Genomic DNA, 23,250 nt, shown 5'->3' with positions numbered 1-23,250 from the left:
TACGGAGTACACCTGGGCAGCAATATCCAGCTCACGTGGGAGATGCCTCGCGATAGATAAGGAGCGATAACAAACACCCCGCCATGGACTGGAACAGTGCAAATCAAATTTCCTACTATCCGGTGCGATACTACAATCTCAATCGAAAAGCACCATAGAGTGGCATTTCTACGATGGCATCGAGTGGTGATAATCTAAATGGGGCTACATCCGCCTCATTTCGTCCCGCGTTGCTCGTGGTTGATATGCAAGAAGACTTTTGCCCGCCCGTGAGTCCGCTCCTATTTAGTAAACTATCCAGCCCCCCGCGCATATTAGAACATCATCCAAGACTCCCATATACGCTTTGATAAGCACTATCTCTAACATAACCCCCCACCACTTTTCCAATCCACAGAATGGCACTTTAGCCATCCAAGGCGGCCGCACCCTCGCTCCAGTCATCAACTCCCTCCTCTCCCTCCCAGGCTTCGCCGTCAAAATCTCCACACAAGACTTCCACCCGACATCCCATATATCTTTCGCCGCCAATCAACCGGCCCCCAACAACATCCCATTCCAATCTACCACGACCCTAACAAACCCCGCCACAGGCCGGGAGACAGAGACAAAGCCGCAACGCCTCTGGCCGGTCCACTGCGTCGCCAACACGCCGGGCGCATGCATCATCCCCGAAATCGAAGCGGATAAGATTAGCGTGAATATCCGTAAGGGCATGGATGCGCGGATGGAGATGTATTCCGCGTTTGCAGACGCATTTGGGAATAACGACTGTGTCGAGACGGGGGGCGTGAATATGGATCTTGCTGCGGTGTTAAGGGAGCATCAGGCGTCGGATGTTTTCATTGTGGGTCTTGCGGGGGATTACTGCGTCAAGGACACGGCTGTTGATGCGGTGGATAGAGGGTTTCGTTGTTTTGTAGTGGAGGAGGGGACGAAATGTATCGACCCGGGCAAGGGGTGGGAAGCGGCCAAGCAGGAGATGGAAGATCATGGGGTGAGGATTGTGAATATTGATGGGCCGGAGGTAGGGCAAGTTAGGACATTATTACCAGTGTGCAGTTAGTTATTTATGACTTGAAATGATGGGGTTTAGGAGGGAACTGGTTGTCTTTTTGAGCAGCTGGAGTTTTCGTTGGGATTGGGTTTTTATTGCTTATTTTCTATGTTATAGCTAGCTATATACCACCATTGCAATTCATTCTGGGGGCTACTCCTGAGTCCTGAGTACGCCAAACTCCCGAGACCATCTCTATTTCTAGGAAGATGGATGATGTTGATCGTTCTAGATATGTTCTGAAGGTGAGTACTTTTTACCGGCTCAAATGTCTGGTGAGAACACAGCTGCCAGAGCTCTGTACAATGGAAAATGCAGTCAGTAAATCCGAAGCAAAGCCTAGTTACATACAGCCCTAGTTACCAGCTCAAACCCTCCCATACCAGCAAGCCCACCAAGAACGTCAACGTTCAATGTGAGAGAAGGAGCTTGGGAAAAAAACAACTTCATGTTTGCGCATTCATATCTGCCAGATGCAAATTCCAGCAAAAACAAACGAGTTAAATAAAGCGTGGTTGCTCGGCTCGTGGCAAAAACCTTAGATATAGATAAAAGACCGAACCCCTGCAGCCGGCCCGCGAGTGGCGGGGAAGATCTGGCCGGTGGTTAAGTTAACTAGTTAGTTAGTTAAGCTTCGGCGCTAAATAGTCCGGTTGTTGCAGCCCGCCGCCAGGAGAGGATGGGACTGCGCCATAAACCGCGCATGCTTTAGAAATTTATATCATCTACAACAAGCCCGAGTGCGCAGAGGAGATAAGCGTACGGGGGGAGTTCTGTCATGTCAAACAAAAACAATCTAGCCTCGAAGCGCTGTTTATTCTAGCGCCCTTCCCCCGTCCGAATGATGCCTCACCTCAACGACCCTGCTGCCCCCGCTGCGGTTGCAGAAACGGCTGATGATGCCCGCATCACACCATTATTAACCACGACGACCACAGAACTCGTCGACGAGGAGACAGCTATTACAACACCAGCAGAGCCTCTCCCTTACTGGCTCGTCAATGTCCCGCGATCACAATGGCCGCCTGAATGTCCGGAGTATCTCCGTGATCTACCTCAGAAGTCTATAAAGTGCCTCTCGACGCCCGACGCGCAGTATGAACGGCAGAGCTGGGAGCTGGTGAAGGAAATAGTTGGTGAGTGGTTATTTTCTTTTTCTTTTCTTTTTATTTTTATTTTTTTTCTTCGCTGTTTTATAAAATATATGTTTAAAAGAAAGAGATCCCGATTTCGAGAAGAGAACGAGAATGGACTAATACGCCTGGACCTAAAACACTTTAGGATCGAATCAAATACACCTTCTCCAGCGCGTGCCGTCCGAGCTGAGGAGGTATCTGGAGTACACCGCAAAGATTAAAGATAAATACGGTTCTGTTTTGAATTTCGTGGTTCAGAAGAGGCTGGGTTGGGTGGATGATTTGAAACCCCGCGGGACAAGACCATTCGACCATCCAGGTTTGTTCTTTTCCCCCTTCGATTTGGCAGAAAGAGATAGTCTACTCTTTCTGGCCTCTAGTTATATCGGCCGACTAAATAACTAATCATCCCCCTCCCCTCCTCCCAAAAACATTCTATTCTTTTGGCAACACAGACGACATCAAAATTCTCTACAACGACTGGCCATATGGGGTGGAAAAGGACATCGTCCACCTTGTCATCTGGACCAAGTTTGAACTCGAAGATGATCCTGCCACAGATGACTTAACCCCGCGCATGCGAAGGGAGATCGATGAGTTTGTTGAGAAAACGTTTCGGTCTAGAATGCCCGCCGAGAAGGTGTGAGAAAGCTAGGTACCAAAAGAAAAAAAAAAAAAAAAAAAAGAACTTTCTCCCTGTTTTTGCTAACCAATCAACCGTATCATCGTGGAATAGGTTATATGGTTTAAAAACTGGAAGTCTCTCAAGTCCGTCCACGCCATCGAGCACTTCCATGTCATGCTCTACCAGGCCGATCCGGCATTTCTCCACGAGATCACCAACGGCGACGTACCCGTTACCGATGTATGAAACTGAGTTTGTCCGAGATTTTACAACTTTCTCGACCTTTTTTTCGGTTTTTTTTTTTTTTTTTTTTTTTTTTTTCCCGCCTTCTATTAACGCCCACAGATAAATATTAGAAACATAGACATTTATAAACCATAGTTACCATAAACCCATAGCATAGCTATCACGAACCTCTCTTCTCTTGTCCTGGACAAATTTCAAAGCGATTCACACATATATATATATACCTTTATATATACATCTAGCCTTATATATACATCTAGCCCCTATCCGCCGACCAACTCCGTAACAGTAACAACCCGATACCCCCTCCTCCCCAACTCAGGCAGCACCACCCGCAACATCGGCGCCGTCCATCTCCGCCCGTCATGGCAAATGATAATACCACCGGGCCGCGCCAGGTCGAGGACGTGCCAGGCATTGACGCGCGGGAAGGGGATCTGCGCATCGTGCGGATACACGCTGCCCAGGACGAGCTTGTAGCCTAGCGCGGCCAGGAGGTGGCGCATGCGCGTGGTGAAGAAGCCGGAGCCGGGGCGGAAGTATTTTGGTGGTTTTGGTGGTGGTGATGGTTGTGGTTGTGGTGCATTCTCAGGGGGGTTTTTCGGTGTTGAAGTAGTAGTAGTGGTGGTGTATACGGAGTTGTAGATATGCTGTATTTTGCGCTCGACGGTTTTTATCTGGGCGATGAGCTCTGCGTCGGAGAGGCGCCATGACGGCTCATCGCGCATGGCGTGGTTGGCTAATTCGTTGCCGGCGCGGAGGAGGTTGTGGAGTGTTTCTGTCTGTGTTTGCGGCGTCTCTGCTGCTTTCGCCTTGCTTGTGTTTGTCTCTGCACCTGTGATACTGTCAGTGATGTTCGAGCCGATGAGGAAGAACGTGGCGGTTGCATCGTTGGCTTTGAGGATCTGAAGGATCTCAGCGATGTAGGGACTTGGTCCGTCATCAATTGTCAGGGCTATTAATTTGTCTCTGCTCGCTGTGTTGCTGTTGCTGTTGCTGTTGCTGTTGCTGATAGTTGAGGTTGAGGTTGAGGTTGAGGGGATGGGCCCGAGCCACAGGATATCAGGCCAGCGGAGCTGGAAGTACTGGATTAGGGAGGTGGGGGGTTTGTAGATTAGGTATAGCAGAGCTGGAGGGATTACCACCCCTACGGTTATTAGGAGTATTATTAGTAGAGTGTACATGAGGGGCAGCGGCAAGGGTCGTGCATCTATCTACATGGATGTTATCATGTAATGGATGTATGAATGTTGATTTCGATGAGGGACTGGTGGTCAATTAGATAATTAGCTAGCCGGGTGGCTTCAGATGACATGAGTAACCTGGTCTGCATTATTCTTTTCATTATAAATCTCGTAAAAGGCACTCATGTAACTCATGTATCATATCCAACTTGCACAGCTCTTCTATCGATCGGGGGTGGTTGTTCTGTTTATAATCTCGGAGATAGAACTGATGGCCAAAGAGAAATTGGGATTATTAATAATAATACTACAAGCGGGCCGCGTGGCCTAATGGTTAAGGCGTTGGTTTTCGGCACCAAAGATTTGTGCGTTCGAATCGCACCGTGGTCGTTTATTATATCATTTTTTCCCATCTTTCACTTTTCTTTGATCTTAGGTTCCTCGTACATTCTTTACATATCTGGGAAGGTTGAATTTCTTTTCTTTTTCTTTTTTTTGGTAAGGAGTAAAGTAGGTCGTGACTAGGCCAATTGGAATTTGCAAGGAGGGTTGAATGAACCCTATCCTATCCTATGCCTTTGCGAGGGAAGCGCTGGAACAGGAGAATATCAGAGAGTCTGGTGTGAGAGTACCTAGTGATTAGGCATCGCAACTTCCCTACGATTTTATTTCCCGTCGTCCCCCTCTTCCCCGCTCGCGCCCAGTTGCAAAATCCCAGAGTGCAAGGAACACGCGTATTTGCATGTTCTGTGTGTAACTACTTAGCAGGACGTGCGCATAGTAAATGATATCGAATTGAAGGCAGGATCAGATAACAACCAGAATGGAAAATGGAGGGCCGGGGGGCGGGGGGCGGGGGGCGGGGGAGATCTGGGTGGTTGAAGCAGGCATCCATAGTTCTATTGATTGCATAACCCTGGCAGACATGACCATAACCGAGGAGGAGGGCTAGGATCAATATCAACATCTCATCCATGTGAAACCCAGGGTGGTGGGGGACTGGGAGGGAGAGAGTGAGATGTGCAGGGTTGAGGAGGGAGGGGCGAAAAAAATATTATATATGTAGTTAAGTACAGTACGGAGTACAGAGTACGGAGTAACTTAACTACATGTTAGTTACCAAGGACAGGACTGACTGGACAGGACAGGACAGGACTGGACTGCAAGCCACAACAAGCAAGCCAGAGCCGCTCTTCGGGGCCCGGAATCTACGCAGCGTACGCAGTAGTTGTTGCTTGCCGTGTGCTGGGCTTGGCGCACAAAGTCCCACCCAGGGTTCCGTCATACCAAACCATACCACACCACACACCACACCTGCCTGCCTTGAGCGGGAAGGGGAAGGGAAATAGTTATAACTAACTTAGCCAAGTTAGTTACTTCCTACGCTCTCACTCACTCACTTCAACTCCAACCCTCCCTCCAACCCTCTCACACCCTCCTCTCACCACGACACCACCCACTTCTTTTTCTCCTCCTGTATACATATCAATACATACCCTGTGACGCCGTGCCCTTTGTCTGTCTGTCTGTCTGTCTGTCTGTCTACACCCTATCTGATTTCGTCTCTCCCTTGTGCTGAATCGTTGGTTGTTGCTTGTTGGTACTGTACCTAGGAGGAAGTAGCCTATCCAAGGACCACCCTTACCTCTGCTCAACCTTGCTATATTATTATTTAGTTAAAGATCCATTTCCGCTCCAGGCCCACAGCTGATTTCTTTTTCTTTTTCTTTTTCTTTTTCTTTTCTTTTCTTTTCTTTTCTTTTCTTTTTTTTTTTTTTTTTCCACTTAAATTCACTCCGCCCTTGTTGCTATCACTCCGCACCTGAATATTCGTAGCATTCCCTCCTGAGCTTGTGATTCAACCATTAATATCCTCGATGCCTTGACCAACGGAACATCTAGCTGCTTCTTTTCTTTTCCTTTCTTTTCTTTCCCTACGCCAATTGTTCCTTTTCTGCACGACGAGAGACATTCCAAAGACGCCTAATTGAAAATTACAATAAAAATCCGAAAATATAATACGAGAAAAAAAAGAGATATTTGCAGTGGAAAGACTGCCGACATGCTCCCAAAGATCCCCTTGGTCCTCCAGCAGGGCCACCAACAGAGCCGCTCAAGGTCCTCCAAGAATAGTGCGTCACGAACTTCCTGAAGTCTATATAAATTGCGACTGGTTTTATTTCACCTTATAACTACCCGGGATCTCTTGTGGAATTATAACTTCTACGGCCTGAAAAATGGTTTGCTAATCACCTACTCTTGTTTTGCACCTTTTGTGGCCTATATAGATAGTGTTTCGTCCTTCGATGAGTCGAGCGGCGCATCTTCGCCCAGTGCAGAGGATGAGACGGTGGTAGAACCCGAGCAGGGGAATGGTGAGTCCCATTCCAGAGTAATTTTATATTTGTGGCCTCCAGAGTCTTCCCCCCCCCCCCCCCCCCTCCTCCCTCTATCATTTATCTACCTTCCCCTCAGCAGGATGTGCAGTTTGATATATCAAGGCTTAGATACTAATCGTTTTATTTGCATGGTCAATTTTTTTAGTCCTCACTCATATTATTTCGCAATTGCGGCCGGGTGCGGACCTGGGCAGAGTTACGCTTCCCACATTCATACTGGAACCCCGATCAATGCTGGAACGGATCACAAAGTGCGTTGGGGAATTCCATTGATGGGTTACACTTCGCAGATGAAGAACAAGCAATTGGCTAACGGAAATCAAATCATGAACAGCTTCATGGCCCACCCCGAAACGCTCCTTCCAATGCCGGCAATTGACGACCCTGTCCAACGATTCGTGTCCGTGGTTAAGTTCTACCTCAGTGGATGGCATATAAGACCTTTGTACGTCTTGAAAATGAGATTTAAAGGGATCTCTTTCAACAGCAAAATTGTCGTGACTAACAAGTTCCTGTGTGGTGGGCCATTGATGCTAGGGGTGTTAAAAAGCCATTGAATCCGATCCTGGGTGAAACTTTTACATGTTATTGGGATTACGAGGATGGCACCCGCAGCTACTACATTTCCGAACAAACTTCCCACCATCCTCCCAAGTCGAGCTACTTTTTCATGGCCCCCGAACATCATATACGAATCGACGGGACGCTGAAACCGCGCAGTAAATTTCTGGGAAATTCAGCTGCAAGCATGATGGAAGGAATAGCAATACTGTCCTTCCTGAATAGGGGCGAACCTGGAAAGGGTGAAAGATAGTATGTTGAAATGTTGAAAATTCTGACGATTATCTATCTATGCCTTTGTTCTGCTAACCCGTTAATTTTTGTAGTATCGTGACTCAACCGAATATGTATGCTCGAGGTATCCTGTGGGGAAAGATGAAGTATGAACTCGGAGATCATAGCTACGTAAGATGTCCCGAGAACAATTTGTCGGCGGATATAGAGTTCAGAACCAAAGGTTATTTTTCTGGAACCTACAATGCCATCGGGGGTGCCATAAAAGATGACAAAACAGGAGAGATACTCTATGAGCTATCAGGGCTTTGGAACGGTGAGATGTTCATAAAAAATGTTGCTGTATGTGCTTACAGGCATACATCTATTTCCCTTTCCCCTTGTTTTCTCACGCTGTTGTGGCTAACGGAACACACAGACTGGACAAAAGGAGCTTCTTTTCAATGCGACAAATGCAAAGCACACGCCTCCTCTCGTCAGACCAATAGAAGAGCAGGAGCCTCGTGAATCGCAGAGACTTTGGAGTAGTACAGTCCAAGCGCTAATTGCTCGGAACCATGATCTTGCCACGGAAGAGAAAACCAAAGTTGAAGATAGGCAGCGGCTTGAGGCATCAAAGAGGGTGGAAGATGGAGTCGAATGGCGGCCCAAACTTTTCCGTGTAGTTCAAGGCGGGCCGGGGAGACCTGAGGAAGGTGAAGAGGATCTTGAGTGGATTCTGAATGCGAAAATGTAGGTTGAAAATTATTCGCCAATGGAATCCGTTTTCCTATTGCCTTTTAATCCTAACCTTCTTTACCCAACAGAGACGCAAACAATCCGGCGGTCGCCGTGAAACAAATCCTTTGTGTTGCAGCAATTCTCCCGGGCCAAAAGCCTTCCTGTCAATTCGAGATACCACCCCATCCCTCATCACGATCAAATAACGTAGAAGCTGGCGCCTCTTCTGATCAACTGGCAACCACCGCCACCACGAAAGCTCCAATCGCCCAACAACATAATAATAATGACAATCTCATAGACTTTACCGAGGGTAGCAACGACGGGCACCTTAATGAGAACAAGATGCTAAAGCCAGGAAACTCAGCCGGCGCCATGGATATCTTGGGTGGGGATGGCCAAGGAGATGCCCCCGCCCAAGCTTCCGCTTCCGCAGGTTACAACCCCCAAGACATGTCAAATATCATGACGCCGCTGCAGGCCACAAAAAGCACAACACAAACACGATCCCTGAATGGGCGGGATTCCACCGCTTCAGACGATGACGATTTCGTCGACGCGCAAAGTTAAAGAATGGAAAGAAAGGAGGCCGATTTCTTCTTCCCCTCCCTAGATCTGGCTTTGCGCTGCGCTTTTCTCAGCCTGATTCCTCGCCCTAATATATATACAACTTTGCTTGAACCATCTCATTCACGGCGCCAACTTCTTCATTAATTAACTAAAAGCGTGTCCATTGGCCTACACTACAACTGGCACATCGCAAGTTTCATGCGTGGAAACCCGGGCTAAACATCACTGCCAGCCCATTCGTCCCCTCCGAAAATATTCTTAACAATACACCACCAACCGGCCGACCTAATTTGTTTCTTGCGGAAAGAAAAATAAAATAAAATTGAAGGGGGGAGACAAAAAAGAACCTATATGAGTCAGCGACGTTGGGGCTGGGACGAACGTCTGGAGTTTTAATGGCCTGGCTTAACATGTTTACATTTCATTTCCCTTCCTTCTTTTAAGAGAAGGAAGAAAAAAGGAATCGAACGAAAAGTAAAAAAAAAAGCCAAAGAAAAACAACTCAGGGATGAGAGGAGGAATCGAACATATATCCTCTAACTGTACTGGCCTCGCCTCCGAGCTCAACCACCACTACCACCCCTCCCCTACCAAACATTGTTATTCTTTGGTTTTTTTTTTTTCCTTTTCGCTTTCTTTCTTTCATGATGGATGACGATGACGATTATTGTTTATTTGTTTACTGTTTATCCTTACTCTTATCAGCATTGGCATTGGCATTGGGCACCGGTATGTATCGTCCAAAACAAAATCATGAACCCCCACTTTTTTTTCGAATACCTAAGGAGGAAAAAATCACCGTTTTCATCAATTAGGAGATTTTAGGAACCTTCTCTTATGTATTGAGGAGGATGTTTATTCTCACGGCTTTTTATAACCACTTTTCAACAATTTGTGGTTGTTTTTCACCTCTACCTAGTTAGGTATGGATTTAATTACTTTTTGCATTATTTTCAGTTGGTTATCCATATGCATATATTTATATATAGAATATTATTTTTATCATAAGAGAGAATTGACGATAGGATATGACTCGGCATTGCCTATTGGAAGTAAGTTAGGTGGTAGAAACTCAAGGGTATTATTACTTTACACTATAGAGGAGCACTCTTTTAACAAGGAGGTAGAAAGAAAACAATAAGCGATCCGTCGAGAAACTCCAAGAAAATAACTCCATGCCAAATCCATCCAGCCACACTATCCACAGCAGATACAAAAAGAAAATACTCTAAATGTAGACAATAAGAGACGAAGGGGGAATAGGAAAGAAAAAAAATAAAAATAAAAATACACCAACAAAAATAACAGCCTAGAAATCGCAATCACAAGAAAAGAAAAGAGACAAAAAAAGGGAAAAAGAGGTCCGCGCCCAAGGGGAGACTCAAGCATACAACTCCCCCGGTATACCTAGCGCTCTCTCCATATCCCTCCTCCGACTCCACCTATCCCCACTACTCCCCGCCCCATCCCTATCCTCCTGCTCCGCCTCCATCATCTCCTTCTCCTCCTCAATCTCCCTCTCCACATCCTCCCGCAAACCCATAATATCCGGCGGGATATGGCTCAGCTGCACGCTCGGCGCGCCTTTGATGTAGCGCAGCTGCTCCAGCACCGCCTGCGTCACCGACTCCAGGTACGCCTTCGAGTTCCGGTTCTCCAGCCGGCGCATATCCGACAGCGGCGGGAAGAGCGAGCAGTCCGGCTTGAAGTGGGTGCGGAAGGGCAGCGAGTCCGGCAGGCGCGGGTTGATGTCCTGCGCGCCGTCGATGCAGATGGCCGTCTCGTACGCCCAGAGGCGCGACACGTTGCGCGGCGTATACCCACCGCCGCCCACGACCAGCGTCGGCAGGCCGAAGCTCTTGGTGTATGCGACGCAGGCGCCGTGGGCGCGGATGTTCAGGTTGAAGCAGCCCAGCCGGTCACAGCCGAGGCTGTCGGCGCCGCATTGGAGGACGATCGCGCCGGGCTGGTAGGTGCGGATGGCTGGGCCGACGATGGTTTTGAAGAGCGAGACGTACTCGCCGTCCTCTATGCCGTCGTGCAGAGGCACGTTGAGCGCGTGGTGCGCGCCGGGGTTGAGCGGGTTGGAGGGCCCCGTGTCGTCCAGGCCGCCGGTGCCGGGGAAGAAGTTGTCCTTGTCGTACTTGTGGAAGGAGACGGTGAGGACACGGTCGGTGGACCAGAAGGCCTGCTCGACGCCGTCGCCGTGGTGCACGTCGATGTCGATGTACATGACACGCGGGTGCACGCGGAGCAGCTGCAGGATGCCCAGGACGATGTCGTTGATGTAGCAGAAGCCGCTGGCTTCGGATTTCTTGGCGTGGTGCAGGCCGCCGGACCAGTTGATGGCGATTTCGGACTGGTTGTTGCAGAGCTTGCGCGCGGCGTCGAGAGTGCCGCCGGCGTAGTGGGAGCAGTAGTTGAAGAGCCCGTCGAAGACGGGGCAGTCGTCGCCAAAGTTGAAGCCGGCCATGCGGTCGAGGAGAGAGCTCTCTTCCATGTCGGAGGGGATGACTGATTGGAGAAAATCTAGATACTCCCGGGTGTGAAATTCGGCCATCTCCTCATATGTGGCCTCGCGCGTCTTGTACAGGTCCATAGCGTGGTGCATGCCGTAGGCCATGACTATCTGCTTGGTGAGGGTGAGTCGCCATGGTTTCATCGGATGCGACGAGCCGAAATGGTGCGGCTCGACGTCCGGGTTTGCGTGCCATGATACCGTGTATCCCTTTGGCCTCTTGAAGCCTTCATTCTCCACTTCACGCGACGTCTTGCGGTCTAATGATAGCGATGTTTGGGCCACCGCTGGCGAGGCATATTCCTGGACAATCGTGGATCTGGCCATGGGAAAGAAAGGGAAGAATTGCAACAGGATCAGAGGAATTGGGGGGTTCTCAGGTTTCGGGATCTTCTCATGATCGAACCCCGCTGATGTCTGCAAACCGTAGCAAAAATGAAATGTGTCTCAAAACGTCAATACGCGATATCAGGGACGTTAACAGCAGGCGCATTAATTGTTCCGTGTTGCCAGTTGGTGAAGGAGGTTGACATTGAATCGAGATCCAATCACGAGAAGTTCGATATGCAGCGCCACACCACACTAGCACGAATCCAGCTAGCGTACCAACCCTGCTGTGGCGAATTAGACTCTGGTCGGGCCGGAATTACGGTCCGTGCACACACGTGATCAGACTAGTCCTCTTTCGGCAGAGTCTCGATTTCTCGACGCTTTCTTGCGCATCGTCATCATGTTTGCAATCTGCTTCCAAGGTTGCTACTTTTCACCTCACCACCACTGATTCCCGTCTCGCCGCCAACGCGACGGGGAAATTGCATTTGTCTCTCTCAGCGGGATCAGGTTACTCCTGGAAATAGGTTTTATACCCAACGCGGCTCAACGCTTTCGTCACCTCATACTTCCCCCCTGCAGACGGCCCTTGGTGGCGTGGATCCGAGATCGTAACCATATCGACATATGGTGTAGCCTGACTTGGTGAATATGGCTCATACGGAAGATTGCTCCACCGTGCTGGAGCAGTTTATTCATGATGGTAGGTATTCTCTGGGAAGAACCTATTTTATACCTTACCTTACCCTAACTAACTGTTTAACCTGATACAGTCGCGAACTTGCCGGCGGAGATCACTCATTTGATGGAGGAGATCCAAGCTAAGGATAAAATAATGCAAGAATGCCGTGCTACGATAAATTCACGCGACGCGAGCCTACAAAAATTCATCCGGCAGAATGGTAGCCACGCGCCGAATCCCAAGGAAGAGAGTTACAGCAGAGCGATATTACAGAATTTGGACCGGAGTCAAGTCCTACAGGACGAGAAGATCCTTCTAAGCGAGAAGGCATGCGTGTTACTCGATCGCCAAATCAAGAAATTGGACGTTAAGATTAGGGAACTGCAAAACGATGGAGTCCTTTCGAAAGATCCACCCATCCCTTCCCTCTTCCGAAATAAAGAACAATACCGCGAGCCACAAAAGCCAATATTCCCGGAATCTACATCCGCGGAAACATCATACGCCTCCCCCTTAAACCCCACGTCCGGAAATTCAACTCTACAATATAACCTATCCCAAAGACTAAACACCGCCGCTGGTCGTCCATCGCCAAGCGCCTCCGCTCTCGCAGCGTCTCAGACCGCCACGCGAAACTCCGCGCCGGCCACCCCTGCCTCTGCTGCTTTACATCTGCAACACCGTCATCGGGAGTCCTCCGCAGGCGCTACGGAGAACAAACGTAGACGTCTAAATGCATCGCTCGGGACACTCCCTGCAGCCTCCTCGAACCTACGGCAGTCATCCCTTGGACCCGGCACGCCCAAACCCGGTACCCCCGGGGCCTCGCGCGCAGGCAGCGCAGGACCCCGTGCCACCACAGCCGTGAAAAAGCCACCAGCAAAGAAAGTCGCCCCGCACCAACAACAGGCGCGACGAAAAACCGCCGCGGTTGGAAAATCCACAAAGCGCTCATCGAGCGGGAATGGCCGGTTGAAAACCCTTCCGGGAAATGTTTCTGTAGCCGCAGCTGCGTCGAGGAAGAAATCTCCATCCTCTGTTACAGGGCTAGCGGAGGAGGAGGAGGATGAGTCCGTCCTGAGCAGCGCTGAGGTTTCGGAAGCGGAGAATCATCCGCCGCCGCTGAGGCGGAATGCGGGAGGCGCGGCTCGGGCGGCTGGTGGTGGGGAGTCAGAGGAGGAAGGGGACGAAGATGAGGAAGATGATGGTGGGGAGGATACGAAGACGTATTGTACGTGTCGTAGTGTTAGTCATGGGGATATGGTGGCGTGTGATAATGATGATTGTCCGTATGAGTGGTTTCATTGGAAGTGTGTGGGGTTGACGAGGGAGCCGTTGGGCACTTGGTATTGTGAGGAGTGTAGGAAGAATTTGGGGAAGTAGAGTGGAAGGGTGGAGGGTTTGCTTTTACGTATTTCTTTTGGTAATGATTCAGTTACGGCTTAGGTTGTGGGCAATATACCCAGTTACATTGGAGAATGGCAGACCCGCTTCTGCTTCTGTCACTTGTTATGGTTTGCATCTTTGCCTTTCTCGGGCATGGAGTGTATCGTAGATACATCCATAGGATGAATGATAAAAACAATAACATAAAATCAAATCCAGGGAAAGACAGCTTGTACCCTCCTGCTCTATTAAAACGTCCCCGGTGGTAAAATTTCCCTCCCAACCCGCTATCTAATCTTATGGCAGCATAATGAATAGAAGAAGCACCGGGAAAAAACAAGAAATCAAACACCGATAAAACACCGTCGCTATGCTATGCTACATATACATGTGGTATATCAAACATCAGATTTCTTTTGTGGTGAGTTGTCTCACGCTTATTTGTTCAACCATGGTGATATTCATGGCAACTATTGGTATGGGATCGTATGGGATCGTATATAAGCCGGTAATTGTTCGTGCGATATATCTCTCAATATATGCTTCACTGCAGATCGTCGGAATGTAGGAAAAAGTGATGGGCAAATTCGTAGACCGGGAGATAAATTTGTAGACGCAAGGGTTGAGGTTAACAGATCGGTTGAGAGATATACGAAAAAAATGAGTATTCCAAAATCCTTTTCCATGTTCAAAACGCCAAAGACTTCTTTATCCACTCGTCGAAGTATTCACAATTCTCCGCATTGACCGGTCCGCCTTCCTGGCACAGCGCAAACACAGGACATCGTCCGCAGGGAGCCTCCGTCATGCCGTTTCCGCCCAGCGTAAGGCTATCTTGATCTGTTTTATCCTGGTCCGTTTGGTCGCTGGTTTGTAAGCCCAGGTCGCGCTGCAGTGATATCTGGTTTGGTTTCTTTACGCTCTTATATGCAGCCCCATCGCGGAGAGAGATCAGCCTCCCGTCAAAGCAGAGCATCTCGAGTAGTTGGGCAATGCTAGATTCGCCCATTGTGACTGGGGTTAGGCCGGAGTTGTTGATGGCGTTGGTGATATCAGTCACGGTCGGGTATCCGTTGTAGGATGGGAGATAGGGCAGGTATTGTGGTTCCTCCTTGGCGTTATCCGGACGAATTTTTTGTCTCTTTGCAGCCTTACGTTCCGCTGCAGCGCGGTCGTACCAGCTCCTGGCGCTCACCCAGTGTTCGATCCAGCCTCCCAGCCCCCGGATGAAATCGGCATCCAAAACTCCATCTGTGAACCAGGCGCCACCAGTGACTTCTTCACTCGGCTGCAGGCCAGACAGCATGTACATTTTTCTCTGTGGATATTTGACATTGCGAACAGATTTGATGTAGTTTTTGGTTTCGAGCGATTTCAGGCAGCGGTTCACGATGGTCTGATGTAGATTTGTTCGCGATTTGATCGTCCGTGTCCAAACGCCACTGCGGCCCGTTGATTCGACCACGCTGTATATAAGACGTTCTTCGGCATTGAGGTTCTGGAGTCTTTTTTGTAGATGTTACGTTAGCCAAATGTCATCACCTGGCAAAACGACGACAGTCAAACACTTACTTCTCAGCATCTGACTGAGCGATGATTTTCCAAGCAAGGCGGTCATCACTGCCATAGAGCATACGCATCAAGCTCTGATCCACGAGTGACTGGGCGCATTTCATTAACAAGGCAAGGTCGTTATTTGGGATAACACCTAGGCTGAGCAGATCTTGCTGGTAGAACAGGTGATCCGGTGGAAAGTTGGAAAGACATCGAGCATAGAGAGCTGAAGCCAGCTCCTTATGATCTGCCATTTCAACCCCCTTCGAGGAACCACCTGCGGAGGCGGACATTTTTCAAAAGCGCGGGATGGCGGTTCTCCAGACTCGGACAGAGGAGATGAGGGATCACCGTGGAGGTTCTGAAAGAGTCATAGTCAGACAGTGATCCTCCATCCGATTTTAGGCTTCGCTGTATATGCCCAAATCTGACTGTAGAATACAAGGTGACCAGGGGACTTTCTTTTCGGGCAGAGTAGAGTGCGAGTGCTGTGGTTGTTTATGCGAGGAGTTTGGCAGTGACTTTTTTTTATGATGTGGGGGTCGACCATATTTCCAAATCGGGTTCCAAGCTACGGTAAAGGGATTACGGTATTCAATACGGTAATCTATCGTGAGTACTTTGATTCTCATACATAATTACGTGGTATTTAAGTCACTTGGTCCCGGGATCCATTACGCTGTTATGAGGCCGTAACGACGGAGCTCGAAATTTCCAGAAACTTTCTCGTCGAGACATTAATTATACCAACAAATCCCCAGCACTTTCCCCTCATTCTGTGACATATGCAATTTCTCCCTCCCACCACCAACATTTATTTCTTCTGCCTATTGGCTTCTAGTTTCTCCGTTTAGTATTTTTCAGTTGCTGTTCTACTTACCTCTAATAAAATAATGGCTGATGCTCTGAAGGCGGAAGGCAACAAGGCGTTCGCAGCGAAGGACTTCAACTTGGCTGTGTAAGTCACTAAATGCTTGTCTAGGAGCTGGCGTTATGATACACTCGACTAATATAAATTGGAGACAGTGAGAAATTCTCGGAGGCCATTGCAATTGAGCCAGAGAACCATGTTTTGTATTCCAACCGCTCTGGCGCTTATGCCTCCCTCAAGAACTTTGAAAAGGCTCTTGAAGATGCGAATAAAACGACTGAGCTTAAAGCAGACTGGGTGAAGGGTTGGGGCCGGAAGGGAGCTGCAATGCATGGACTAGGTGATCTAGGTATGCCCACAGGATCCGCTTGGCCTCTTTTGAATTATTTCCTGGACTGGCAGTTACTGACCAGCACCCAGTTGGCGCAAATGATGCATATGAGCAGGCTCTGAAGTTGGACCCTTCCAATGCGCAAGCCAAAGCTGGACTCGAATCTGTCAAACGTGCAATTGATGCAGAAGCAAGAGCGGATGGCCTAGGCGGAGACCCTACCGGTGGCCTTGGAAGCATGTTTAGTGACCCCCAACTCATCACCAAACTTGCCTCGAACCCTAAAACCTCCTCCCTCTTGGCCGATCCGGAATTCATGGCAAAGCTTCAACGACTGAAGCAAAATCCAGCGAATATCGGAGAAGAGATGCGTGATCCTAGATTCCTCCAGGTAATGAGTGTATTGCTTGGTATTGACATGTCGTTTGCTCCTCCTCCCGAGTCTGGAGGTGTCACAAGGGAAGCAGAGGAGGATGTTAAAATGCCCGATGCGCCACAACCCAAGAAAGCTCACGAGCCCGAACCAGAACCTGAGCCCGAAGACGAGGAAGCGATTGCGAAACGAAAGGCCAAGGAAGCCGGCGATAAAGAAAAGCAGCTTGGTACAGAATTTTACAAGAAACGGCAATTCGACGATGCGATTGAACACTATAGCAAAGCATGGGAGCTGAATAAGGACATCACATACCTTACCAATATTGGTGCTGCCAAATTTGAGAAGGGCGACTATCAAGGAGCGATTGAAATTTGCGAGAAGGCAGTTACTGAGGGAAGAGAAATGCTGGCCGATTTTAAGATCATTGCAAAGTAAGCCGAAATCCACAACACTACCCTAGAGATCCTAGTGAACCTCACTAATAGAGATGGAATAGAGCCTTCGGAAGAATTGGTACCTCTTACGAGAAGATGGGAGATCTGGCCAAGGCAATCGTCAATTACCAGAAGTCTTTAACAGAACACCGTACCCCAGATATCTTGACCAAACTTCGAAATGCTGAAAAAGCCAAAATCAAGGCTGAAAAAGAGTCTTACATTAACCCCGAAGAAGCCGAAAAGGCAAGAGAGCTCGGTAACCAAAAGTTCAAGGATGCAGACTGGCCCGCCGCCGTCGACGCCTACACTGAAATGACGAAACGGGCGCCGGAAGATCCACGGGGATATAGCAACCGTGCTGCGGCTTTGATCAAGCTCATGGCCTTCCCAGGAGCGGTTCAAGATTGCGACGAAGCGATTAAGAGAGACCCGAAATTTATCCGTGCATATTTGAGAAAAGCACAGGCTCTTTTTGCCATGAAAGAATATAACAAATGTATGGACGTGTGTGCTGAGGCCGCTGAACACGACGAAACCGGTGCCCATACCCGTGAGATTGAGCAACAGCAACAAAAAGCGCTGGAGGCTCAGTTCAGCGCTCGTGCTGGTGAGACAGAAGAAGAAACTGCAGAGAGAATTCAGCGTGACCCTGAGGTACGGTTTTTTTGCCTCTTTCCTATCATCGCCCGCGATCTGGTGCAACTCTGCTGTAAAATAATAAAAAATGGCTAAAAGGTCACTAACCTACCACTAATATATCTAGATTATGTCCATTCTTCAAGACCCCGTTATGCAAACTATACTCCAACAAGCCAAGGGCGACCCGGCTGCGCTGCAGGAGCACATGAAGAATCCTGGTGTGCGGATGAAGATCCAGAAGCTGGTGGCCGCAGGCGTCATCCGTGTTGGAAGATAGATATCGCGCGTTCCATGTCCAACCTTTAATGGTGGTGGTCAAATGCTTATAGCTTGAATGTGACCGGATACGAGATGTTATGACTGTTGTTTGTGTTTCTGTGCTTGTTTTCTTAGCAGCTGATGGGGGGAGCTGGAAGAAATTACGATCAAGCATCCAATGCAACCATTTTACCAGTGACGAGGTGAGCTGATTACGAAAGCTTCAACTGTGCTACTCTTCCAGCAGGATTTGTGCTTTACTTTTTTGGCATTCTTTGGAGCGTGTTCAAATGAGGGTTTCAGTCTATACCATAAATTCTCCAAAAAATAAAAACGAAAAATGGACAAGAAAAATAATAATAATTTGCCCCGTGCACTCGACATATTTTGCATTGAGTCAAACAGAGTCACATCGTTGGAACAGGCGAATGAAGTGATTAGTTACTTGGCCATGCTCATGCCATACATGCATGTGTACAGCATTCCGTGGAATTTTATCTGAATTCTCCCTACTCAAACCTATTCTGTGTCTCGGGGTACGCTTCTCTAAACAGTGCAGCCATCACATTCTCTGGTCAGACGGACTGAGAATGAAAATAGCCATTTACCCCAACCCCCCTTTTGTGTCTTGCCTGACGTCCGATAGACACCCGCCACCCCCATTCAGCCATGATCTCCCATATGAGAAGTGCCTTCATTTCCTCTCTCTGCTATCTGAATAATCCCCTAGTAAAAGCGTCGTGAAAATCGCAAGTGCTAAAGGCAGCTTGGAAATTGGTGCCAGACGAATAGAACATCAAAGCTTGTTGTAAAAAAGGTGCCTTGTGAAATGTTTCCATGCTTCATTTAGCTCTGTAAGTAACTCCTCTCCGGAGGGGGGTAGGGCTGCTCCAGCGGAATTTCCAGACCGCTGTCGCTTTGGCGCGAAATTTGAATTGACAAGCATAAAAGTGAACTCTTAAAAAGAGTTACAAGTTTGAGTGAAGTAGTGCATTCAGAGAAAAATAGCGGACAAAATGTACAGTCCAAACTTTTTTTTTTGAACTTATGAAAATTAAAAACCCGCACGCCGGCGCTTCCTTCTAATAAGAATACAACTCCCCCATCGAACCTGCTTTCTTACGCTTACGATTCAATACCACGTACTGTAATATCGACCCAACAACAATTACAACATGTGCGGTAATCAGGCTAATATTCACGTTCCACCCCATCACGTACAGCGGCCGGTCTTCTTGCTGGAAGACATGGCTGGCAACAATGCCAGCTACATTCGTTGCCATCGTAAACAAGGCCATTGCAATGGACCGTTCTTCTGGTGAGCGACAATTCATGGACATCCAGGAAGCATTGACGGGCTCTGTTTCCGGTCACCCAATTAGCAAGCGATTCTGCGGCATTTCAACTAGAATATAAATATACGGGGTGATTGAAAAAAACTTACGCCATACGGCGCAGAAGGCGATAGCAAGCGTGAGAAGTGCAAATCGCAGGTTGCCGTCCGGAGAATACACGAGTACTCGGCACCCGAGCTATAGGAATGTTAGAAGGATGCGGCAACATATGGCTTTAGGCGATCTCTGTAGAAGAGTCACATACAACAAATCCCCAGCTGCACAGCGAGCCTGCTAGAACGACATATCCACGTCTACCTGTTTTATCTCTTCATGGCGGTCAGCTAAGTATTAAAAAGCTTTGTATCGCCAAAAAAGAAAAGCAAAAATTGGACATGTTCCCTTACCCAACATATCCCCAAAGAACTATCAAAAATAGCTGAGCCCATAAACCAATGGTTACCAAGGCATTTGATACTAGCCTTTCGAAACCAAAGGATGCTACCAGGGTCGGGGCATAGGCACCGAATACGTAGATGGGTGCCAGTCCGGAAATTGTCACGAATAGATGCGGATACATTTTCCAGTTCGTTACCTAGATATTAAGAGTCAGCTTGATGCCTATCAATGTTGTTAGTCATTGGGTAATGTCACCCACCGCTCCCTTCAGCTGTTTGAGCGATATAGAGTTTCCTCCCTTCTCTTTCTTAGGATCATCCGCAAGGACTCTTCGGGATAAAAATGCGGCTTCCCTCTCGGTAAAATAACGATACCCAAACATTGAGATTGGGTTGTCTGGGTCCTTCGGGAAAAGGGCAAGGAACAGGAAACCAACGATGATGGTGAGGAGGCCCTCTAACTGATAAATTCATTAATTTCCACATGTTAATCAAAAGGTATATGAAAAGAACACCATACGATAAAGAGCCATTGCCATCCTGCCAGCCCACGAATCCCTCTCATTTGCAATCTGGCGGCGTTAGCAGGTGTACACCCTTAAGATGAACAACAATCGTGCAAATGGCCTGTTGCCTTTTTTCCGAGATATCTTACATTCCATATGCTATTAAGCCACTTGCTGCCCCAGCGGACAAATTTCCAATGTAAAATATGGCAAATCTCTTGCTAGTCTCGCTTCGCTTATACCACGTTGTAAGGGTGTAGAGGCTAGCCGGCACGAAGCCAGCTTCGCAGATTCTGGTAATTTTTGTCAGCCTTAATATGTGTTGATGGCAATATTGAAGCAAAGTAGATATACCCAAGTAGTATCCTGGTGATTAAGAATGCCGCCAATCCCTTTTGAAATGCCTGTAAGGTGGCCACGGTACCCCTAACACCCGTCAGTTGGTATCAAAAGTGTGGCGGTAGGAAGCCTACTCACCATGCAAAGATCTGGGCAGCTATCCATATTTGTGGACCCAACTTGAATAGAATTATGTTGCAAGGAATCTATGATACGACTGGCGTTTAGAATACTAGATACGGCTTGGATCTAGGATGCGGCAGACTTTTGAGTAATAGATCTGGCCATACCTCGACCAATATAATCGCGAGCGGAAGGAGCAGTTGGCCCGTATTGAATTGGTTCTGAGTAATGCCGACATCTCGAAAGAAGAAGTCTGTGAGAGCATTTCCTCTGGTGAGAGGTATACATAGTCAGTATCTTGTACAGTAGAAGATTCAGGTGGAGTCTTGAGGCTAGAACGGTGTGGGGTCGAGTGCGTACATGTTCGCGCGATCGAGTTGCAACACCATGAACCCCAACATCAAAGTCGGCAGCACGGCCCAGTCAATCCTGCACAGATAGAGAGAGAGGTTGTTGAGGTCAGTCTAACTGCTAGTCAAACGGCGCTGCACTGAATCTTCACTAACTTCCATACAAGCCTCCTTTCTTCCTCCGGTGTTAATTCATCTTCAAACTCCGATATGGGAGCCACAGGAAACTCGTCGGCTTCTAGCTTTTCGCTGAATCCCTCCAGCGGCGGTGGTGTGGGGTGTCGATACATTTCATGTTCTGGGCGAGGACGCATCTCATCGAAATAGCAATTTAATGCTGAATGGAGACTTTTTTCCCCAGTCTCACTGCATCGCGATGGGCTGCGGCGCTCTGTTTTATATAACGACCCCGTCAGAAGCCTGAGGCTCAGAGTCAGGGATAAGAGGCTTTCTTAGTTAGAGCGCCTCGCCGTAGCGCATATTTAAAAATGGCCACATCTCCGGCTGGGGATAACAAAGTTCAAGCCATCGCCGGCATCACTGCCATGGGTGTACTCCGTACTCCGTATATGAATTGAGGATGGATTGTTCCTGGTCTTTGCAAGGTTGGTATGCAATGCAAGTCACCAATTGAGGGGTTGGCGCTGCTCGAGACCGCTCTTCCTGTGTCTTCTTGTGCATGGATACCTTCCCTATAAGATGAGCGTTATTCTGAAACTTCATCGCTACGAACCCCGCGGTTGTAAACCAATTCCCTGCGTGTTGAGTTTTTTATTTTATTTTTTTGTTATTATGTAGCCCAAGCTTAAACTATTCGTTGACCAATCACCTAATAAATCCCAACTGTCGCGACCGCGCAGCCGCCGCTTAAAGGAGACCGAAACCGTGGTACAGGACGGGTGGACAGCCGGTGATTATCCAAAGCAAACATAATGATGAACTATACAGAGTGTGCCGGGATAAATAACAACTCTTCCTGGTTTCTAACTGCTGAGGTCGACTAATTTCTAGGTGCTCATCATTTCCTTTGGTTGGCAGTCTCATACGCTTTTGCTCCGCTGAGAATGGGTGAGGCAAACAGCGCTCCTGAATGTGTATAATCTATCAGTATGAGCTGAATGAGGTACTCACCCAATGGATCCTTTTCTGGAAGATTTGGTGATTTCGGCGCAAGTCACCTTGTCCCGCCTAGAATGCGAGCTCTGCATACGAGGAAATCCTCTTCAAACCCTTGTTTTGTGCTCCGTACGTTAGTTATGTGTACTTGGCGGTTGGTTCAACCCCGAGTTCGAGGCCAAATCACACTATCTTGGGGGTTAGAGGCCACACCAGAGACGCCCACGCGCGGGTTCCCCTAGTCCTAGCCCGCATGCCTGAACATACCCTGTAAGGCGGGAGGGACCTTCGGCAGCGTCAAATGAGGGCTTGATTTTTGATGTCGCGGAAGGTCATCCGTTTTCCCGACCTTCTGCCTGGAACATGGATAAACAAGCGCACCTCCGTTTCGGCGAACATCCTTTTTTTTTTCAAGTTGTGAGAAGATGAGAGGATGGCTTCTTTCAGTGATAACTTCTTTGAGTAACTACCCCCTGGGATTTATCCTGCTCTTTCTTTCTTTCTCTCTTTCTTTCTCTCTCTTTCTCTCTCTTTTTCTTTGGAAGAAGGTTGTCCCTTGTGGACATTTGTGTGCAAATTCATGTCATTTTTCGTCTGGTTTACACATCTATCTTTAGCCATGGGGAAACACCAGACGCCCTTCCGAAGAAAGAGTGATCGATCGGACGGACAAAAAGGAGATCACTCTATCTTAGCCGCGGGGGTCATCCTCTTTGGATCTTGATTTCAACTCCGTACCTGTTGCTAATGATCATTCTTCCTTCTTCTAGCCTCTTGGTACGAGCGACGGTTCGTTTGCGCAGCCAAGCAGCCAAGTCCCAACACCGTGGTTCATCCGCAGCGGGCTTGCTTCGAACCTTACTGCCGCGGGACATCTCACTTTTTGCCCAGACCTGTCCCCGAAGCTGACATGGCTAAGACCGTTTTGGAAGCAAGACAAGATATGGTTCTTCTTCCTCTAATAATAATA

At 48.3% G+C, this 23,250-nt stretch overlaps 9 protein-coding genes and 1 non-coding gene across 10 annotated transcripts; 6 read left to right on the top strand and 4 right to left on the bottom strand.

The window, feature by feature from the left end:
- The first annotated feature begins 19 nt into the window (after window positions 1–19).
- BDBG_04741 (isochorismatase family hydrolase) lies at window positions 20–1,249 on the top strand. The gene is made up of 2 exons (XM_002624831.2): window positions 20–269; window positions 398–1,249. The coding sequence occupies exons 1-2, from the start codon at window positions 174–176 to the stop codon at window positions 1,064–1,066; spliced, it is 765 nt and encodes a 254-aa protein (XP_002624877.1). The 5' UTR covers window positions 20–173; the 3' UTR covers window positions 1,067–1,249.
- A 652-nt stretch (window positions 1,250–1,901) lies between these two features.
- BDBG_04740 (uncharacterized protein) lies at window positions 1,902–3,064 on the top strand (the record flags this gene model as incomplete). Its single annotated transcript, XM_002624830.1, has 4 exons — window positions 1,902–2,193; window positions 2,339–2,512; window positions 2,649–2,833; window positions 2,930–3,064. The coding sequence occupies 4 exons, from the start codon at window positions 1,902–1,904 to the stop codon at window positions 3,062–3,064; spliced, it is 786 nt and encodes a 261-aa protein (XP_002624876.1).
- A 263-nt stretch (window positions 3,065–3,327) lies between these two features.
- On the bottom strand, window positions 3,328–4,745 carry BDBG_04739 (polysaccharide deacetylase; the record flags this gene model as incomplete). Its single annotated transcript, XM_002624829.2, has 1 exon — window positions 3,328–4,745. Exon 1 carries the CDS (start codon window positions 4,246–4,248, stop codon window positions 3,328–3,330), a length of 921 nt encoding a protein of 306 aa, XP_002624875.1. The 5' UTR covers window positions 4,249–4,745.
- On the top strand, window positions 4,565–4,638 carry BDBG_17175. Its single transcript has one exon. It is a non-coding gene; the product is annotated as a tRNA-Arg (tRNA).
- Window positions 4,746–5,953: 1,208 nt separating the features above from the next.
- BDBG_04738 (oxysterol binding protein) lies at window positions 5,954–10,725 on the top strand. The gene is made up of 8 exons (XM_031721815.1): window positions 5,954–6,380; window positions 6,537–6,623; window positions 6,793–6,898; window positions 6,982–7,092; window positions 7,185–7,460; window positions 7,535–7,784; window positions 7,861–8,174; window positions 8,249–10,725. The coding sequence occupies exons 1-8, from the start codon at window positions 6,311–6,313 to the stop codon at window positions 8,730–8,732; spliced, it is 1,698 nt and encodes a 565-aa protein (XP_031578695.1). The 5' UTR covers window positions 5,954–6,310; the 3' UTR covers window positions 8,733–10,725.
- On the bottom strand, window positions 9,728–12,320 carry BDBG_04737 (histone deacetylase HOS2). Its single transcript, XM_002624827.2, has one exon. It carries the CDS (start codon window positions 11,575–11,577, stop codon window positions 10,114–10,116), a length of 1,464 nt encoding a protein of 487 aa, XP_002624873.1. The 5' UTR covers window positions 11,578–12,320; the 3' UTR covers window positions 9,728–10,113.
- Window positions 11,837–13,986, top strand: BDBG_04736 (inhibitor-growth protein 3). Its single transcript, XM_002624826.2, has 2 exons — window positions 11,837–12,283; window positions 12,354–13,986. Exons 1-2 carry the CDS (start codon window positions 12,232–12,234, stop codon window positions 13,643–13,645), a joined length of 1,344 nt encoding a protein of 447 aa, XP_002624872.1. The 5' UTR covers window positions 11,837–12,231; the 3' UTR covers window positions 13,646–13,986.
- BDBG_04735 (DNA-directed RNA polymerase III subunit RPC6) lies at window positions 12,653–15,793 on the bottom strand. Its single transcript, XM_002624825.2, has 2 exons — window positions 15,221–15,793; window positions 12,653–15,153 (listed from the first exon to the last, which is right to left on the bottom strand). The coding sequence occupies exons 1-2, from the start codon at window positions 15,493–15,495 to the stop codon at window positions 14,337–14,339; spliced, it is 1,092 nt and encodes a 363-aa protein (XP_002624871.1). The 5' UTR covers window positions 15,496–15,793; the 3' UTR covers window positions 12,653–14,336.
- A 72-nt stretch (window positions 15,794–15,865) lies between these two features.
- Window positions 15,866–19,188, top strand: BDBG_04734 (stress-induced-phosphoprotein 1). The gene is made up of 5 exons (XM_002624824.2): window positions 15,866–16,160; window positions 16,229–16,422; window positions 16,494–17,211; window positions 17,277–17,871; window positions 17,981–19,188. The coding sequence occupies exons 1-5, from the start codon at window positions 16,096–16,098 to the stop codon at window positions 18,131–18,133; spliced, it is 1,725 nt and encodes a 574-aa protein (XP_002624870.1). The 5' UTR covers window positions 15,866–16,095; the 3' UTR covers window positions 18,134–19,188.
- An 8-nt stretch (window positions 19,189–19,196) lies between these two features.
- BDBG_04733 (alternative sulfate transporter) lies at window positions 19,197–21,478 on the bottom strand (the record flags this gene model as incomplete). The annotated part of the gene is made up of 12 exons (XM_031721814.1): window positions 19,197–19,474; window positions 19,559–19,646; window positions 19,714–19,777; window positions 19,856–20,043; window positions 20,107–20,307; window positions 20,367–20,418; window positions 20,502–20,645; window positions 20,707–20,778; window positions 20,830–20,897; window positions 20,982–21,084; window positions 21,175–21,243; window positions 21,321–21,478. The coding sequence occupies 12 exons, from the start codon at window positions 21,476–21,478 to the stop codon at window positions 19,197–19,199; spliced, it is 1,485 nt and encodes a 494-aa protein (XP_031578694.1).
- Between the last annotated feature and the right edge of the window lie 1,772 nt (window positions 21,479–23,250).

The sequence above is a fragment of the Blastomyces gilchristii genome (genome assembly GCF_000003855.2).
Source record: "Blastomyces gilchristii SLH14081 genomic scaffold supercont1.9, whole genome shotgun sequence".
NCBI lineage: Eukaryota > Fungi > Ascomycota > Eurotiomycetes > Onygenales > Ajellomycetaceae > Blastomyces > Blastomyces gilchristii.
The sequence above is the reverse complement of the archived record's forward strand: the minus strand, read 5'-3'. Positions and strand labels throughout refer to the sequence as shown.

Excerpts from the sequence above, each read along its gene's own strand:
- BDBG_04735 (XM_002624825.2), bottom strand. The coding sequence starts at position 15,495 with ATGTCCGCCTCCGCAGGTGGTTCCTCGAAGGGGGTTGAAATGGCAGAT. Across the intron at positions 15,154-15,220 it reads GCTCAGTCAGATGCTGAGAA|ACTCCAGAACCTCAATGCCG; the intron begins GTAAGTGTTTGA and ends TCTACAAAAAAG.
- BDBG_04736 (XM_002624826.2), top strand. The coding sequence starts at position 12,232 with ATGGCTCATACGGAAGATTGCTCCACCGTGCTGGAGCAGTTTATTCAT. Across the intron at positions 12,284-12,353 it reads GGAGCAGTTTATTCATGATG|TCGCGAACTTGCCGGCGGAG; the intron begins GTAGGTATTCTC and ends AACCTGATACAG.
- BDBG_04734 (XM_002624824.2), top strand. The coding sequence starts at position 16,096 with ATGGCTGATGCTCTGAAGGCGGAAGGCAACAAGGCGTTCGCAGCGAAG. Across the intron at positions 16,161-16,228 it reads AAGGACTTCAACTTGGCTGT|TGAGAAATTCTCGGAGGCCA; the intron begins GTAAGTCACTAA and ends AATTGGAGACAG. Across the intron at positions 17,212-17,276 it reads GATTTTAAGATCATTGCAAA|AGCCTTCGGAAGAATTGGTA; the intron begins GTAAGCCGAAAT and ends GAGATGGAATAG.
- BDBG_04738 (XM_031721815.1), top strand. The coding sequence starts at position 6,311 with ATGCTCCCAAAGATCCCCTTGGTCCTCCAGCAGGGCCACCAACAGAGC. Across the intron at positions 6,624-6,792 it reads AGAACCCGAGCAGGGGAATG|TCCTCACTCATATTATTTCG; the intron begins GTGAGTCCCATT and ends CAATTTTTTTAG. Across the intron at positions 6,899-6,981 it reads ATGCTGGAACGGATCACAAA|CTTCATGGCCCACCCCGAAA; the intron begins GTGCGTTGGGGA and ends AATCATGAACAG.
- BDBG_04741 (XM_002624831.2), top strand. The coding sequence starts at position 174 with ATGGCATCGAGTGGTGATAATCTAAATGGGGCTACATCCGCCTCATTT. Across the intron at positions 270-397 it reads AAGAAGACTTTTGCCCGCCC|AATGGCACTTTAGCCATCCA; the intron begins GTGAGTCCGCTC and ends TCCAATCCACAG.
- BDBG_04737 (XM_002624827.2), bottom strand. The coding sequence starts at position 11,577 with ATGGCCAGATCCACGATTGTCCAGGAATATGCCTCGCCAGCGGTGGCC.